The sequence below is a fragment of the Podarcis melisellensis genome (genome assembly GCF_964234715.1).
Source record: "Podarcis melisellensis genome assembly, chromosome: 1".
Taxonomy (NCBI): Eukaryota; Metazoa; Chordata; class Lepidosauria; order Squamata; family Lacertidae; genus Podarcis; species Podarcis melisellensis.
This window is the reverse complement of record NC_138528.1, coordinates 94,944,599-94,963,031: the sequence shown is the minus strand read 5'-3', so window position 1 is coordinate 94,963,031 and position 18,433 is coordinate 94,944,599. Positions and strand designations below refer to the sequence as shown.

General features: G+C 38.5%; 1 protein-coding gene across 11 annotated transcripts in view; it reads left to right on the top strand.

The window, feature by feature from the left end:
- The window catches only part of NCKAP5 (NCK associated protein 5), a 617,165-nt gene that overhangs the window by 426,293 nt on the left and 172,439 nt on the right, over positions 1-18,433 (top strand). For all 11 annotated transcript variants that reach the window (XM_081921458.1, XM_081921453.1, XM_081921455.1 and 8 more), the window contains one exon: positions 2,636-2,785. In XM_081921458.1, coding sequence (XP_081777584.1) covers positions 2,636-2,785 — 150 coding nt within the window. The remainder of the gene's footprint in view (positions 1-2,635; positions 2,786-18,433) is intronic.

Below are 18,433 nucleotides of genomic sequence, written 5' to 3'. Positions count from 1 at the left end.
AGAAATCTAGTAGCAATGTCACACATATTATATGTCTTTTTAAAGTCATTAGTAGTTAACCAGTACTCTTATAGCCTGATACTATTCATGTTTTATTAGAAATGAGACTAGTTGTTTTAGTACAACTGCAGATTTAATTTGAAAAATGAATATCCTGGTCAGGCCACAGACCTCTATTGTGGTAATGATGGGACTGGCAAATTGCAATTAATCTGCACATACGTGTATTGAACACAGTTGCACATCTTCTATTGATTTGTTGAGAAAAGTGATTGGCATTGAAAGCTCACAGCTCACCTGTGTCCCTTTTTTATTTGTTATTTCATTCTGTTCTGTTTGTTTTCTATAAAATTGTTCAGCATCAACTTTTTCTAGTATTACTTTTGTGCCATATGCGCCCCCAATGTATTTCTTATTTAGTTGACATTCAGTGCGAATTTTCAACTCTGCTAACTTGGGCTACGTGCCAAAAAAAAAAGGCCTAGAAGTATTTATTTATTTATTATACTTTGTCTAAGGATTGCTTTCTATAAAACTATAAGTCATACGTATCTGCCATGCACTTTGAAAATAAGTCTCTTTTATCCCAACTCTCTGGCAAAATTCTGGGGTCATGGTATATGCCATCATTTGAAAAACATATGAATTCAGTGAAATGTCTTTCTGAGAACTTTTGCCTGACACTAGCATTTATTCATTTTGGCTTTCTATCTTGTACCTTGTGGTCAGTGTTTGAATGGCACTTACTATGAACTGTTGTTTGATTATTATTTTTTAATGTATGCCTGAATGAATGTGCTTATTTTAATTGCTTTACAGTAAATGGATTGTCAGACAAGTTTTAATTATTAGCTCCAATTCAGAGTAACATGCAGCTATGTTTAGTCATGTTGTTTTCTTCCTTAACAGCTTTGTTTGTGTGCTGAATAACAATATCCTTTTGGAGATTTGGTAGTTTGAAAAGCATGGTAATACCATGTAATTACCAGTGTACGTGGCATTTGGTCATATAAGCAAAAAAGGCAAGCCCTTATCCAGGGAGATGGCAGCTATGCTATACATGGGGCAGAATCCTGGGGTGGTAGACTGCACCACCTTGGTCTCGCAGGTGGAAAATAACATTTTTGTGTGCCCCTCAACAATCCAGTCTGTAATCTTGTTCAGTGCATGTGTAGACGAGAACTTGCACAACAGAAAGGAACAGCAAAGGAAGCTAGTGGAAGGGGAGGGATGGGGAAAAGATGCAAAGATAGGAAGAGCTGGACATGTGGTGTTCCAAACATTTTCATGATCAAAAGAGGCCTGAGAGTATTTTGGAATACTATGACTGTTTTCCAATATTTGACTCCAAAGCTGGTATGGCTCGAAGCATATACAAATATTTTGTGAATAGGAATTATTAATATCTCTGCTGGTACCTCTGGAAGGAAACACAGTATATAGGCTAAACATGGGAGGCATCTGTATGACAGGGTTTAACTAACAGAAATACCTATCATAATACAAAAGGAGTTAGAAACCTAAATACACTGGGCTGTATCCAGTTATGCTCCTTTACTGACAGAAGGCTCTTTAATCCAGTTGAAGCTTCAAGGATCAGAAAGTGATTTAGCTGATTCTCCCTTTTCTCTGCAGCTCCTTCCATGCTATTTGAAAGAGTCCACCAATCCTCAACTGATTTTTTTCTTGTGGGGTGTATAGAGGACTGTAGAGGAGAAGAATCAGCGAAAATTGCCTGTCTATTTACCACAAGCAGAAGCCTCCATGTGATCAAAGAGACTTTAGCCAGTGGGTGGGCACAGTTGTTTACAGCACTCGCATCTGAAAAATATTTATTTATTTATTTAGAGCATTTGTACCCTGCTCTTCAGCCAAAAGTGTATTTTTGTAAGCAATCATATTTTAACTAGAAAACTGTATCACAGAATTATGAGAAGTATTAATTTTCAAAGGGTAACCATGTTTTGGTTTGCACGTTGGTTCAGAAAGTGTGAATTCAGTAGATTCACATTAAAATGTGAGCCAAGCAAATTTTCCACCTAACTCGAGCATGAGCAAGGTCTTAATTCAAGACCTTGGTAAAGAACACATTGGCTACTTAGCAAAGCAAAAAACACGATGCATTCATGGGCTAACTGCAGGATTAAAATATAACCTTTGACCTTAGGAATTCTAAATGTGTAATGTTTTCTTTTCACATTGTGACTTTCTTTATTCCTGCAACTGGCAGCTTTGGTTGTACAGTGGGGTGAGGGAGGAATTCACATCTTGATGATGATAGCTTCTATTTTGTGTTTCTGAATACTACATTGGAGAGAAGATGAGAGGACAAAGGGCCATTGTTTTTGGTTGTGGTGGTTGTAATAGAAAGCTGTGGAAAGGAAAGAAACAATGGACAATGAGTACTGTCATTTTAAATGATAATTCAGGAAAATGCAATGTCTCATTGCAGGTTATACATTGTGTATATATTTAAATATATGCAGGATGCTATTCCATGTATATTAGGTGTCACACTTCCACAAAGTTTCGAAAGATGCCTACAATGTGTGTACGTGTGATATTATAATTACATTGCTTTTTCTATGTATTGTTTTTACCATTTTACTGATGAAAAAATACATTGATCTTTTAGGAAACCTTTACTCACGAGAGCAAGTGTCCTAAAACAGCGGTGGAAGACATTTGCATGTCAGTAGATAAAGATTCAAGGGATGAAAACAGCAGCGCTGACGAGGAAAAGGAAAAGACAAAATTATTGCTGGAACGGCTGAAGGCTCTGGAGGTAGGATAAAAAGGAAGCTTTTGCATAAGGGGGTCTTCACTTTTATTGGTACTGAATCGTAGAGCAGTATAAATCTTAACTTTCTCAGTTCACCTAAGCACTTGGTACAAAGTATTTTTTGATCACGATTCATTAAACCAGGATGAGTGAAATACTCTTCATTGGAACCACTGAAATGATCTCTCTCTAATGTCAAGGATCATATATCCTTAAAAAGAAACTTCATAAATAAATTTAACTTGTTTCAAGCTTGAGACTAGCTCAGACCCACAGAGACTACAATACAGAAGTCTAAGTTTACGATATAGTTTCAAGTGTTCATTTTAGGGCAAAGATCACAAAGGGGCTCCATTGTATCCTTCCTACCTTTCCGTCTTCTTAGTGCAAGGAGTGAGGGCCCCAGCAAACCCCTGATGCACCCAGGTCTAGGAATTATATTCCTTAACTGCTACCAATGCTGCTGCAACTGACTGGAGTAGTAAAAGCATCTATCAACCAGAGGGCTTAAGTTTCGCTGCTGGAATGCGGATTTAACCAGGGCTATTGACTGTCTGGCTCCAAAGCACCCTCTCTGGTTGCATGGAGCCCGGACAGCCCCGTGGTTTTCCCCGGAGCTTAGGGTGATGAAACAATCGTTGAGACAGCTAGAGCGCCGGTGGTGGAAAACTCATTTTGAATCAGACCAGACACGGGCTAGAGCTCAACGTCGAGCCTACCAAGTGGCAGTGGACATGGCGAAGAGAACCTTCTTCACCGCCTCTGTAGCATCTGCAGAAAACAGCAGCAGGAGACTCTTTCAGGTGGTTCGCAATCTATTGGAACCACCTTCGTCACCGGGGCCTGGTAGGGACCCCAAGATCTCCTGCACTGCTTTTGCAAAGTTTTTTGCAGATAAAGTCGCTCAGATTCAGAAGGAGGTAGACTCCACCGTGGGAGCAGGGCTGGGGTGGGAGAGTGCTAGAGTTCTGTCTAGTCCTGTTACATGGGATCAGTTCCAATCTGTTACCTCCAAGGATGTGAACAGGCTACTTGGACGAGTGAAACTGACCACCTGTCTCCTTGATCCTTGCCCATCCTGGCTAATAAAAGCGAGCCGGGAAGGGCTGGGTGATGGATTCTGCAGGGTGGGTGAATGCTTCCCTCTGTGAGGGAGCCTTCCCAGACCCGCTGAAAGAGGCGGTCATTAAACCGCTTCTTAAAAAAACATCTTTAGACCCGGCCAATATGCCAACTATCGCCCAGTCTGAAATTTAGCGTTCTTGGGCAAGGTGACTGAGTGGGTGGTTGCTGAACAACTCCAAGCACGCCTGGAGGATGCGGACCATTTGGATCCCTTCCACTTGGGATTCAGGCCTCACCATGGGGCTGAAACTGCCTTGGTTGCGCTGGTCGATGATCTCCGGTGGGCTAGGGACAAAGGTGAGAGCTGTTTCCTAGTTCTGCTGGATCTCTCAGCGGTCTTTGACACCATTGACCATAACATCCTTCTGCATCATCTAGAGGGGCTGGGAGCTGGGGGCACTGTTATACAGTGGTTCTGCTCCTTTCTCCTTGGCCGTGTCCAGAAAGTGGTGTTGGGGGATGAGTGTTCAGACCCCTGGGCTCTCACTTGTGGGGTGCCTCAGGGTTCCGTCCTTGCCCCCATGCTTTTTAATATCTATATGAAACTGCTGGGATAGATCATCAGGGGGTTTGGGCTGTATGAAGATGACACCCAGCTCTATCTCTCTTTTAAATCAGAACCAGTGAATGTCCTGTGTGAATGCCTGGAAGCAGTTGGAGGATGGATGGTGGCTAACAGATTGAGGTTGAATCCTGACAAGACAGAAGTACTGTTCTTGGGGGATAGGGAGTAGGTGGGAGTGGGGGACTCCACAAGTCACAGTAGTGTTGCCAGTTGCACATCAACAGTGTGCTTGGGGTTTAATAGGTGGTATTAGTGCATTTGCTCCCAGAGCTGTGTGTTGTGGTTCTTGGGCAAAGTTCTTGAGTGGGTGGTTGCAGAACAAATCAGCCTGCTCTTGGAGGAAACTGCTTTTCTAGATCCATTTCAATAAGGGCTTAGTTGGTGGTTCCCTAGAACAGATGGATGGGGGATGTTAATAATAATAATAATTTTATTATTTATACTCCGCCCATCTGGCTGGCTGTTGATGGGGTTACCCTCCCTCTGAAGGAACAGGTATGCAGCTTGGGGGTAGCTTTGGATTCTTTGCTGTTGATTGAGGTTCAGGTGGGCTCAGTGGCACAGAGTGCCTTCCATCAGCTTCAGCTGGTGGCCTAGCTGTGCTCCTGTCTGGACAGGGATGTTGTCTATCCTCTGGCAACCTGTAGGTGAGATATTCTGAAGATGGTTCTGATACTGGTACAGAATTCAGTGGCTGGGGTGCTCACCAGGGCAAGACAGTTTGAGCATGTTAACTGATCCGGGCCTGACTGCACTGGCTGCCACTTAGCTTCCAAGCTCAATTCAAAGTGATAGTTTTGACTTATAAAGCCTTAATCGGCTCAGGACCGTAGTACCTACCCGGACCCTGAGATCATCATCTTTGTGCTCCAGACAAGAGGTCTGGAGGGAGGCTACATGAGAATGAGCCTTTTCTGCAGTGGCTCCCTGTTTGTGGAAAGCTCTCCCAAGGGAGATTCAACCGGCCTGAGATCTATGGATGAAGTGCAGTATACAAATTTAATAAATAATAATAATCATTTTGATGGCGAATGGGGACCAAGCCTACGAGATTCTGAGGTGCCCATTTATTTAACCCAAGGGTGACTTGTCAAGAAAATGCTAGTTCTATTTCAACATATGTGCCTGAAAATGATAGACTGGACGGACACACACAGCTCAGATTCTTTATCCAAATCTTTAACACCCCATTTTAAAGAGACTCGATCATTTCTTGTCCATTTATTATGCCGCAAATAATTATATTACATAGCTTCATGCTCTTGTGTACATCACTTTGTAAAGTCAATACTTAACTATTTCTAAAAAAATTATTGAGAGTATTTCAGTTGAACAAAATAAAGTAAAAATTGTAATTGCATATTGAAGAAAAGAAAGAAAAGTTGTATCAATATATATGCAAATAACTACTATTTCATGCATTTTTGTGTAGTATATAGGCATATAGCTGTTATTATTATCCAAATACATATATTGTTATTTATAACCTACTATATTTTTAATAACTATAAATATCATTATATGATATTACAAATATCATTATATTTGTCCTTACAAAGTCTACATCTGTAAGCAATCCGTTCATAAGTTGCAAGTGTTATCATATCTTAACTTTGGTTCACAGAATATGTACAACTTCTGCTTACTAGTATGACTGCTCCCCCCGCCCTTTCAAAGGTCAATACAGTATTTACTTAGTGGGTTGATGTTCCATGCAGACCTTTCTTTCCAATATACTTTCCAATATATTTCCAAAAAGTTCTGTTAGCCTAGTTTTTCACCTGTGTCCGTGTAGCTATTTCAGTTCTTCATTTCATTTTTGATGATAGAAAGTTGTTTAATGAAGTCATAGCTTTTTATCAATTATAGTCAATTGCCTTGAAGAGGGAGGAGGGAAGCCCACAGTAAACCTGGCTATAGGAAGGTCACAGAATAGGATTTCTTCATTGATTCCAGTTTTGTGCTACAGCTTGGTTTAAAAAAAAAGTGCCAATACTTCCAGAATTAATCTACACAAGCAGTTTTAAGGAGTAATCCATGATGAAAAATGAACTACAGGACCAATGTTAATAGTACCCAAAGATAATTAAAATAAAGTGTTGCTAATTGTATGTTGGTTTAATGTTATATATCCTTACCCTTGTGTATTTGAGCTTGGTAGATATAAATTTTTATGTCATGCACTGGAAGCTCTGAGGTTTATTAATCAAGAGACACACATTTTATTAGTTGTGCAATTAGTGGGTTTAATCCTTTGGTATTTGGAGAATAATTAATCTTTGTATTTAATTAGTGGGTTTGAAAAAAACAAAAATAGTTATTCATTAATTCTTCTAGTGTGGATGTTGGAGTTTTGGTATCATGTTTTCAAAATGTTTTCAGGCATGGGGAAATAGGCAGCTAAGTCACTTGCACAACATATATGAGATCTAGTTTCTCATCTCACTTTCTATAATTATAATATAAGGGTGGGGGCACTCATAGTCATTATTTGATCCCATGATGAATATTATCTCCCAGCCTAATGACCCTCAGGGCCAGATGGTACCAGGGCCTTTCTGTACCAGTCTTTCAAGGTGGAATGGAGAATTATGCCACATCCTCTAGACAGCTTAAATAATTCTATGTGAACATTGGGAGCAAGACCTGTATTATCAAGAATGTAGTCGTGCACAATGGGTGAGAGCAATGATTGTCTGTCTACTAAAATCCTACAGCTTTCCAGACACTCCACTTCTTGTGCTCTAAACATGGAAATCATAACATAATCCTGATAATTCTGAGAACCGCAGGCAGAGCACAACCCATCCTGACTGGAACTTTTATTTTTATATCCCAGTGAGCAGACTCCTTTAGGTCCCTGAACGGAACAAACTGGAATTGGCTAGTTTCTGTTTTTCCTGGTGAAAGTAGTAAATCTGAACTACCTTTCATCACTAGTTGACTGGATTCCTCCGAGATACCCCTTTTTCTGATTTTCTCCCTCTTCGTTTTCTGTTCTTAGCTGTATATTCAGTTAAGGTCTTTGTTATACTTCTCCTTTGGGTTGGTTAACACATGCTGCTCAGGTGTGTTTGGGGTATATATGGTGCCCTTCTCCCAGAGGAATAATTAATTGAAGGTGGACATTTATGTGCCTAGGAACAGGGAGAATCCCTTGAGTACACTGCTTTACAGCCATCAGGAAGAATATGAAGTGTACAAGTATGGCAAACTTCCCAATTTCTCAACAATGGTTGTATTAATTTAACATCCTCACCATACTCTTTTACATATAAATTGTGTTAAGGAGAGCTAGTCATCCTGGACTGCAGTAGTTTCTCACTGTCACTAGATAAGCATTGCCTTCCCGTAGAGGGTGGGTATCATCTTCAACATATATAATACTCCCTTGAGGTGAAAGGAGTGGAAGCTATTCATGTTTTTTCTTTAAAAAATACTTTTAAAAGTCTTCCCAAATGTAGCCATTCATTCTCCAAGAATTTTGTGATTCTATGCAGCACAGATAAAACTAAAGTATGACTTAAGTTCAGCATTTGCCTTTCTTAGCCGTTCAGTCAGTCATCTTTTTCTATTCTTTATCTCCCTCTGCCAATTCTATTTCTGCTTTAGTGACTGATAAATTCTGTACATTTGCAATCAGAGGGAACAGATGATAATTAACAAATAGTTCCTACTCACTTATACTCTTGATGCCCAGAATTCTTGTCAAATTATGATTTTTTAGATATCACAGCTCCCTTGTGTCATGAACATGCTTTGCTTAGGAAATCCCATTTAATTTACTTCACTCGTTACAATAAAAGCCTTATAGTTGATACAAAGTAAAAAAATATTCCCCTGTGTATATGGCCTTCTAAAGGAGATAAAACTTTTATGAAGTAGCTCTTTCATGGTCTTTTCTCCTGATTGTTGTCTTTTAACAAAAGGTACTGAATTCAGTTTCTTATTTTGTATGGGGAAAAGAAAAAAATCTAAAAACCTCTACATATAAGGACATCATCACATGGTAGGCAATGGACATGATTCTTGTAGGGACACTGATGGTAAACTGGGATTTCCTGCAGAAAAAAATTAAAGAAAAATGGAGTTTCTGGCTTTACACGTTTTTGTGTATACACATGGACCCCTGAGAACCAAACCCTCACTTATTATGTGAGTTACCTGCATTCTAATAAATAGAGAGGTTGAGGCTTAGGTCATGCAGTAGGTGCCCTTTCAGTGTGATGGCAGCTGCATGGTAATACTACAGGAATCTGCCTTACACCAGGTCGGCCAAGTGCTTCATCTGGCTCAGTTGTATGTATGATGAATGATAGCAGCTCTTCACAGTTTCAAACAGGAGTCTTTTCCAGCACTACCCAAAGATTCTGGGGGCTGAACTGTAGACCTTTTGCATGCAAAGTATGTGCTCTTCCACCAAGCTGCAACCCTTTCCTCTCATGTAAGTGCTCTCTCTCTCTCTCTCTCTCCCTCTCTCTCCCTCTCTCTCCCTCTCTCTCTATATATATCTAATACAATTTATATAACTCTTGACTAAAGAAAAATCTCAAAGTGGTTAATATGACCTCCTCTTGTTTAAATCATGCTATAGAACACAAGGAAGAAAAAGGAAGAGAGATATTGCGGGGCAACCTTTATAATTAAATAAATACCTAAACAAGAAGATGAACCTTAAGGATTTGTGGCAGTTATTGGAAAATAAATATCTGGTAGAGCAGATACTCAGCAACAGAAGGAGATCTATTTGAAAAAGTATCACCCTTAACTTCCTTAAGCATCATTCTCAGTTGCTTACACAGCCCTTAGCAACATTGTTTTCCTAGCACTCGCCTCTTCTTCCCTTGCCCTTCCAGACCTTTTGTCATCAACACTCAATCCTCAGGGCCTTTGTAAGATTTTCATCCTGTTCCATCCTGGCACCAGCTCTCTGCCTGCCCATTTGTCCTCCAGCACCCACATCTTAGATTAACCTAGGTGTGGTGTTTTCCCCAAACTGTTTGTTTTTCATGACTTGTTAAAATCTTGTGACTTGTTGTCTCCCTATAGCAGTTAGAATGTTTGCCAGTGTTTGTGGTGGAAGTGTGAAGAAGTTTAAAAAAAATGGGAATCCATATACAACAAACTAAAAAAAATACTTAAATACACCTTCGTTAAAAAACCCGAAGCCTTCCTTCTGGGAATGATCGGAGATGAGATTAAGAAAGAAGATCATATAATGTTTCAATACGCAACTGTAGCTGCCAGGATTCTGTTAACACAAAATTGGAAAACCCCAAATATCCCGACCGTTAAAGATTGGCAAATTAAATTATTTGAATATATGAATTTGGCAAAAATGACGCAGAATATCAGACAGCAAAAAACTACAAAGTTTATTGACGATTGGACCAAATTTATAACATACATGGAAACAAACTCTAGAGTAGGTTTAATATAACTCTTGCAATGTGTAGATGTTATAAAATGAAAAACTGCAGAATGGAATTAATATTTACATGACCCAAAACCGAGATGGAGGGAAGTCAACCGTTATTTGTTGTTAATTAATGTTTGTCTTCTGGTTTGTTTATGTTTTTTGTTTTGGTTGATGTTTTCTTTTTTCTTTGGTGTGTGTTGTTTATTTCTCTTTTTCTTTTTTGTTGTTTGGGTATAGAAAATGAATAAAAAGAAGTTTTTAAAAAAAGAAGAATGTTTGCCAGTGTTCAGTGGCCTTGCAGCTGCCTGCATTCATACACAAATGATTTTTAAACAGAGATTTGGATAGATATTCCAAGTGAATATGAAATACACCTCTCCACCCGCCCAGTATTGCCTAGCCCCTTGACCACTTACAATACCAGCACAAACAAAGACATTGGATTCTTATCTCATTATACATGACAAAGCCACTTTTCACCTTCTCACCCCTTGCTTCTTCCTGTAATACCTATTGCAGTCGTTAGGAGTCGTCAACAGGCTCATCACACCCTTCTGAGTAATACCCCTCCCCACCTTCTCACTATATAGAAGGGTCTGGAAACTTCTGTTTCAGTGTATCTGAAGAAGTGTGCATGCACACGAAAGCTCATACCAAGAACTAACTTAGTTGGTCTTTAAGGTGCTACTGGAAGGAATTTTTTTTGTTGTTACTTCTATTTTGTCATTCAGTGCTGACCAATTACTTCTGAAATGACAAGCCTGCTTGTGCTAGGCACTAGTTTATAGGGAATAGGAAAGGGCACATTTACACTCTTCCCATTGCAAAGGATAAAAGGATAAAAAGTGCTTGTATATAAGTGACCGAAGGCTGTATTCAACCTGGCTTTCCCAGACCAAATTACAAAAAAAGTGGAAAGCAGTGAAAATGTATAATCTTGAAGGTTTCCAGTGAAAGTCTAATTTTATGTGTGAAAAATCTCATTGCTTCTGGCTGAGTTAAAGTCAGCAAAAGTTTGCTGAACTACACTTGACCTATTTTTTTTCCAGAGAATAATTTCCAAACACCTTTACTGATATTCCAGCATAGTTGTTCGCTGCCCTCTGTGCAAATCATTATAATAAATATTCCTTCTTATAATAAATACCAATTTTTGTCTATCTACACAGAACTCTAATAGTGTGTCTCCAAAATCCTCTCTAATCTTAATCAAATGCCCATAGGAAATGGCTCTATTGATTCATTTTTTGAAAGTAGCTATTTGTTGACCTTGCACCAATAATAAGGAATGCTGTTTGTAATGATGATCACCTTCCATGGATGAACCAAAATCTCACAGAGAGATTACTTTCATGTAATCCTAAATGGTCAATTTTAAGAATATAGGTTTTATTTTTTCAAAAAAGAAAAGAAAAAAAGATTCAGTGCATTATGTAAATTGAAGCAGATAAAGTTGTTTGTTGCTTTGAGTATTTGTGGGAAGGTACCAGTAACTTCTCTGTTCCTGAAGATATAGTTCGGAACAGTGCCAGTACTAAATTCACTGAGAACATCTGCCTGGTGGTTTTAAGCACTGCATCCAGCAAAAGTTTAGAGTATAATTATGCAAAGTTCCTACAGAACCTTTCCATTTTATCAAATGAACCTGTAGAAGTTGTCCACTCATTCCAATTAATCTGATTCATAGAAACCCCATCTCACCCTAGTATATTGGGTCCTCACATGTTTAGAATTTTTTAACTGCTTAGCTGCCCTAGGTCAACCTACTTAATCCTAATTATCTGATCCCTTTGCTCTTAATTCTTCTTCCAGGGAGATTCTTACCAATAGGATTCTGAGCTGTTTAGAGAATTGTCCCTGCAGTAATGAGAACATAGTCACAGATTCCACTGCTGTCCAAATCCTGATAATTAGCTGCTATTTAAGAGATGGCACTCATTCTTCAGCTTCAGTTGCAAAAGAAAAGAGACAAGAGGAAAGGAAAGGTGGGAGGAAAGTATACAGAATATAGATTGGTGGGGGAATTGGGATCCCCCGCTTTTTAACTTCAGTGCTATTTTCTTGCAGTACTTTAAACATATCATTTCTCACCTATCACATTTGAATATGCAAGATCTAAAAATAAATATTAGAATTTAAATAGTCATGTATTATATTTTGTTTGTTTGTTTGTTTACATACCATCCATCATCCTCTGGGCAGTTTATATAGTGCAAATTACAAAATATAATCCAAATGGTGTTTTTTAAAGGTAATTAAAATAAAATAAAACTAGTTATAAGCACAATACAAAGCCTATTCGAACTGCAGTTAAATAATTAATTGCTATATTAATAAGTGATCAAATTGTTACTGTTATTTATTACATACCTTATATATAGTGTGTGTGGTACTACAAACATTTTAAAAGTCTTGCCACAATAAGCTTACAGTTTCTGAGTTCTTCCTTCATATATTAAAGGTAAAGGGACCCCTGACCATTAGGTCCAGTCGTGACCGACTCTGAGGTTGTGGCGCTCATCTCGCTTTATTGGCCGAGGGAGCCGGCGTACAGCTTCCGGGTCATGTGGCCAGCATGACTAAGCCGCTTCTGGCGAACCAGAGCAGCGCACAGAAATGCTGTTTACCTTCCCGCCGGAGTGGTATCTATTTATCTACTTGCACTTTGACGTTCTTTCGAACTGCTAGGTTGGCAGGAGCAGGGACTGAGCAACGGGAGCTCACCCCGTCACAGGCATTCGAACCGCTGACCTTCTGATCGGCAACTCCTTTTTTTTAATAACAATTTTTATTAAGGATTTTACATTACAAAAAACAAACAAACAGAAAAAAGAAAAAATATCCAACAAAAATTGTTAAAAACAATCAATCTTTCCATCTCCTTATTTTCATTTACTTGTTTCTCGGACCTCCTCATACCACCCTTTTTTGTATTCCAAATCAAATTATTAATTCAACAATTTCTTTCCCTCTTTTTGTTACCCAGATCTTATTCTTAAATTATTACAATCTTAGATTTTTACTTATATAAACCCATTTTTTCATATTCTTTTAACCCATCACAGCTAGAAACCACTTAGTTCCAATCCAACATTATTCTAAAATTCCTTAATTTTACAATATCTCTGTAAATAATCTTTAAATTTCTTCCAATCTTCCTCCACTGACTCTTCTCCCTGGTCTCGAATCCTGCCGGTCATTTCCGCCAATTCCATATAATCCATCACCTTCATCTGCCATTCTTCCAAAGTGGGTAGATCTTGTGTCTTCCAATATTTTGCGATAAGTATTCTTGCTGCTGTTGTGGCATACATAAAGAAAGTTCTATCCTTCTTTAACACCGATTGGTCAACTATGCCCAGGAGAAAGGCCTCTGGTTTCTTCAAAAGGGTATATTTAAATACCTTCTTCAGTTCATTATATATCATCTCCCAGAAAGCCTTAATCCTTGGGCACGTCCACCAAAGGTGAAAGAATGTGCCTTCATTTTCCTTACATTTCCAACATTTATTATCGGAAAAACGATAGATTTTTACAAGCTTGACTGGGGTCATGTACCACCTGTAAATCATTTTCATAATATTCTCTCTTAGGGCATTACATGCCGTGAATTTCATACCGGTGCTCCACAACTGTTCCCAGTCTGCGAACATGATATTATGTCCAACATCTTGTGCCCATTTTATCATAGCAGATTTAACCGTTTCATCCTGAGTGTTCCATTTCAACAGCAAGTTATACATTCTTGACAAATTCTTTGTTTTGGGTTCTAACAATTCTGTTTCTAATTTTGATTTTTCCACCTGGAAGCCAATTTTCTTGTCCAAATTATATGCCTCCATTATCTGATAGTAATGGAGCCAATCTCACACTTTATTCTTTAATTTCTCAAAACTCTGCAATTTAAGTCTATCTCCATCTTGTTCTAGAATTTCCCAATATTTTGGCCATTTGCGGCGCTCATCTCGCTTTATTGGCCGAAGGAGCCGGCGTACAGCTTCCGGGTCATGTGGCCAGCATGACTAAGCCGCTTCTGGCGAACCAGAGCAGCACACAGAAATGCTGTTTACCTTCCCGCCGGAGTGGTATCTATTTATCTACTTGCACTTTGACGTTCTTTCGAACTGCTAGGTTGGCAGGAGCAGGGACTGAGCAACGGGAGCTCACCCCGTCACAGGCATTCGAACCGAACTTCTGATCGGCAAGTCCTAGGCTCTGTGGTTTAACCCACAGCGTCACCCGTGTCCCTTCATATATTACTTATTCATTTAATATCTTTCTAGAACTACCCTTTCATCATATATGATCCGGATGTGGAAAGCAATACTTTAAACCAAAACAATAACCATATATCTGATTAACAAATGCAGATAAAAGCAAGTCATAAATTAAATCCCTTACCTTCCTTAAAAGCCCAGAGTGTTTGACATGCAATGCAAGTTAAATATTTTATTATTGTTGTTAATTTTTCAAGGGCCCCTTATGAAAAAGTTTGTTTCCAAGTGTCTTTTGGTTGTATTTGAAGCCTACTTCTTAAGATAGCCTAATATTTAATATATATATATATATATATATATATATATATATATATATATATATAATCTGTTGCTCTATGAATTTTCAGTGCTACTATTATGCATGAAAAGACAGCTAAAAATATAAACAGCATTGATTATTATGTTCTGAACAATGGAAGAGCAAATTGACAGAAAAGCACAAATAATTGAGTAGACACCTTCCTCTGAAACAGCTTAACATGATTGTTAAAAGGTTCTACTTTTTTGCAAGAGAGCACCTGACCTCCCTCAGCAGTATTTTCATACCATTGCAAACAAAGCAATATGATGGCTACGGACTTCTTTTTATCTGCTGCATTTCCTTGGTTCAGGTATCCAAAGCTTTTTGAATCTTGCTCAATTGAGTTTGTTCAGGCTATAGAAGCTTCAGGCATAATAGTCTGGTGTCAGGGGTTCTTGGCTAATAGTCTAGTCAGTGGACACAAGATAAGGTCAGACCACAGGGAGTCACAGAAAATTACCTTTACCTTTCGATATATTTTAGCTGCCTGCTATATTAAAAGCCAGGCACATTCTCTAGTGGGCTCTTGTTGAGTTCTAACATTAAAACATATATCTAATTTTGATCATCCAGGGTGTTTCTTTAAGTGGTGAGAAGCTTTTTGAAAACTGCCCATTAGTAATTGTTGTTGAAATCAGTTGATACCAAAGGCATTGTGCATTCTGCAAAGGTTCCAAAAGGATTTGTCCAAACTGGGTCAATGGCAAAAGAGATTCGGTGCAAGTAAAATGATGTACATTGAGGCAATAACAATTAATAATTCTATTGATCATATTTGATCTTGGTGGGAACATACCTTGCTGATGTTGAAAGAACAGCAGTGGCTTCTGTTCTGCTTACAACTCCAATTCAAAACGCTGGCACTTTACTTGGAAGGCCCTACAATTTCAGACCCATTTTCCTGAAGAAACATCTCCTCCTCCCATGCCAGCCAGCCCATAGGAAGTGAAGTAATTTTCAAAGGCCTCCCTCCAGGTTTTCCTGCCATATGAGGTGAGTGACCAGAGAGAGAACCTTCCAATATTATTACTATAGCCAGGCAAAGGTGTTTCTATTCTGTCAGCTATGTAATGTATTACGGTGCAATTTATTAAATTTTATTCTGATTCTTGTATTTTGTTTTGTTTTGTTTTGTTTGTAAACCACCCTGGCAGCTTTGTTGAAGGGCAGTATAGAAATCTTTTGAATAAATAAGCTAATGGGATGTGAACTGGCAGCAAAGAGATATTGGGGTTGTAATAGATAGCTCAGTGAAAATGTCAATCGGATGTGCAGCAGCTGTGCAAAAAGCAAATTCTGTGCTAAGAATTATTAGAAAGGGAATTAAAACCAGAACCACCAGTATGATTAGGCCTTTGTATAAAACCATGATGCATCTGCATTTGAAATAGTGGGCACAGTTTGGGTTCTCCCTTTAAAATAAAATAAAAAAGTCACAGTGTTGGAAAACTGATATAGGACAAGTAAAATTATCATACAGTTGAAGCACCTTTCCTATAATGAAGTTGCTGATTTTGAGGATTGATTTATTTCAGAGGTAAGGTCTCATTTTCCATATGAAAGTCCATATTATCTTGTTCATATCCTGTTTGGGTCCATATTCCAGGAAAGTGGACCTTACCAGTGCCTAAAGCGGGCATGGCAAGAACTAGTAAACGTGGCAAGAATGGGACGTGCAATCCTCCACAGACACTCTTTCAGATATAAAAAGTAATATCTCCTCTCTTTATTTATTTTGCTTGGAAAAGAACAAGAAGAGACAGGCAAGTTGGCTGGCTCATGTTCCTAACCACAGAGCACAGGGGCTAGAACATCTACAGAGACACTCTGGGTTCTGCACTCTTGTCTCCCACTGTTGTTTGGCACTGCCCCCAAAGAGGGACAATTGGGGATCTTGTGGGCAAGAGCTACTGAGGTGCACTGCCAGCTGCCACACAGATATCCAACCCCCTTCCCTGCTGGATTGCTACAGGGGGTGTGACCTTTGCTGAGGAGGGCAGGGATTGATGGGGGGGGTAGTGTGGTCCTAATGAAATGGCATAAACATGCTGGCTCCTGAGGGAATCACAGTCATTTTGTTTCTCCTCAAGCATCTCTTTGGGCTCCTCCCCAGGCAATTTTGGTCACTGAAGTGTAGAAGCTAAGCCAAAATGTTTGTCCCATGGCTATGAGTTAATGAGGAGAAACATTAAGCACAGTCCCGGGATCAGATGACATCTTCCACTGACCTAAAAAACCCAGGAAAGAGTAAAATGGGTGTGAACTCCTCTCCAGGAACCAGTACATTTGGGTAGTCATCGTAAGCCAAGTCCAGCCTTACTATGGCATGCGCACTAGACCTCTGTATGTGAGACAGTAAACTATGCAGGAAAGTCTTTGTAGGATGAAACTCATTTTCTGTATTATGCTTTGTAATCAGATGAAGAAATAAGTAGTTCAGAGATTTCTAATAGACATTTTAGTTAAAATTCAAATTGAGCTTTATGTCTCTAAATGTTTTGCTTGCTGCCCAGGGAATCCCATTTAATTTACTCGAGTACTTAGACTCATATAACACACATATATCGCATATGGGCTTTGTAAAATGGTGAAGTGTTAATGCACTTTTGATGTAAATTACCTTTCATGGTCTATTTTAGAACGTGAATAAGAGAATGTGCTTTTGACAAACAGCATTATCTCCGCATAGAGAGTATATGCATGTAGACTTCATGAATCTTGTTTTGTTTTAAATAGTGATCCAAACTCTTGTTTGTAGATTCCCATTTTATAGGTATGCTTCAATACAGATTTACTCTAAGTAATTTAGCATGTAGAAATATTTTGAAATATTAATTCAGTGGAAGCTGACATTTTACTCTACAGTTGAATATAGATGTCTCATCTGTACTTGTCCTTTTGCTTTCTAATAATAGGTTATTAGAAAGCAAACAACCAAAAGGGAGAGAATAATTTCCAATTATTATGTTGGATTTTTGCTTCACAAATATTAATTTTGATATTTAGCAATGAATATGAAACCAAATAAATAAAATACAATTAATCATTTGAGAAAAAATTACTTAAGTATGTTGGGTTGATGTCTATTTGTGCTACTCATTTTACAACAAGTTTGCTATCACTAGTTTGCTTTTGACCATTTCCCTTTTACTGTTAGAATACCTGAAAATAAGGTTTCATGTTAGTTTCTCATTGCCACATATAAAATCACGTATAAGCACTTCTATGTATGGCATTTCCCCATTTCTGGAATACTTACTTTTTTCAGAGGGTGGGGGGGAGAACCAAATCCTGGACTTCAAAAATTGAGTATTTGTCAGATTGCCACAGAGGTAGCAGTCTCTTAGTACATCCATTTTTGGATTCTAGAGTGATGCACCTTTCACCTTCCCTAGAGGCCAGTAAGTGCCATCTGATCTTTCTGACTTAGGTGTATACATTCTCCCTATTACCTGGCTTTCAGTCTCCATTATCATCTGACATACTCAAGTGAATTCTGCCACCTAGAGGGATTTGTGATAGAGTATGCACTTCTTTGCTAGTTTGGATGTTTTCCATAAGGGAACATTATCAATCTCTGGGAACTCAGACATTTTTTGCAGATCAGAGATCTTATTTTCAGCTGCATAATCACAGTGCCCCCCCAATCCAAGGCAATAATTTATTTCAATTATTAACAAAAAGAATTCCTACCAATTAATGCCTACTCTGTTATTGGCAATCAAAACCAGCTAATCCTACCAACAACAAAAGAAGTCTCCGCTCATTTTCTTAAGGTCTTATAATTACTAATAAAACTTTTGCTTCTTCTGTTATAATTTGAGGTAGTTTCATGCAAAATAGGTAGGATTGAAAAAGGCCTCTCCAAGTTTTCAGATAAGATTAATTCAAATGTCAATATTGGGAAACTGATAAAAAACAAAAATTGAAAGTGCAGAGCTATAGCATATATTTGAGGCTCCCT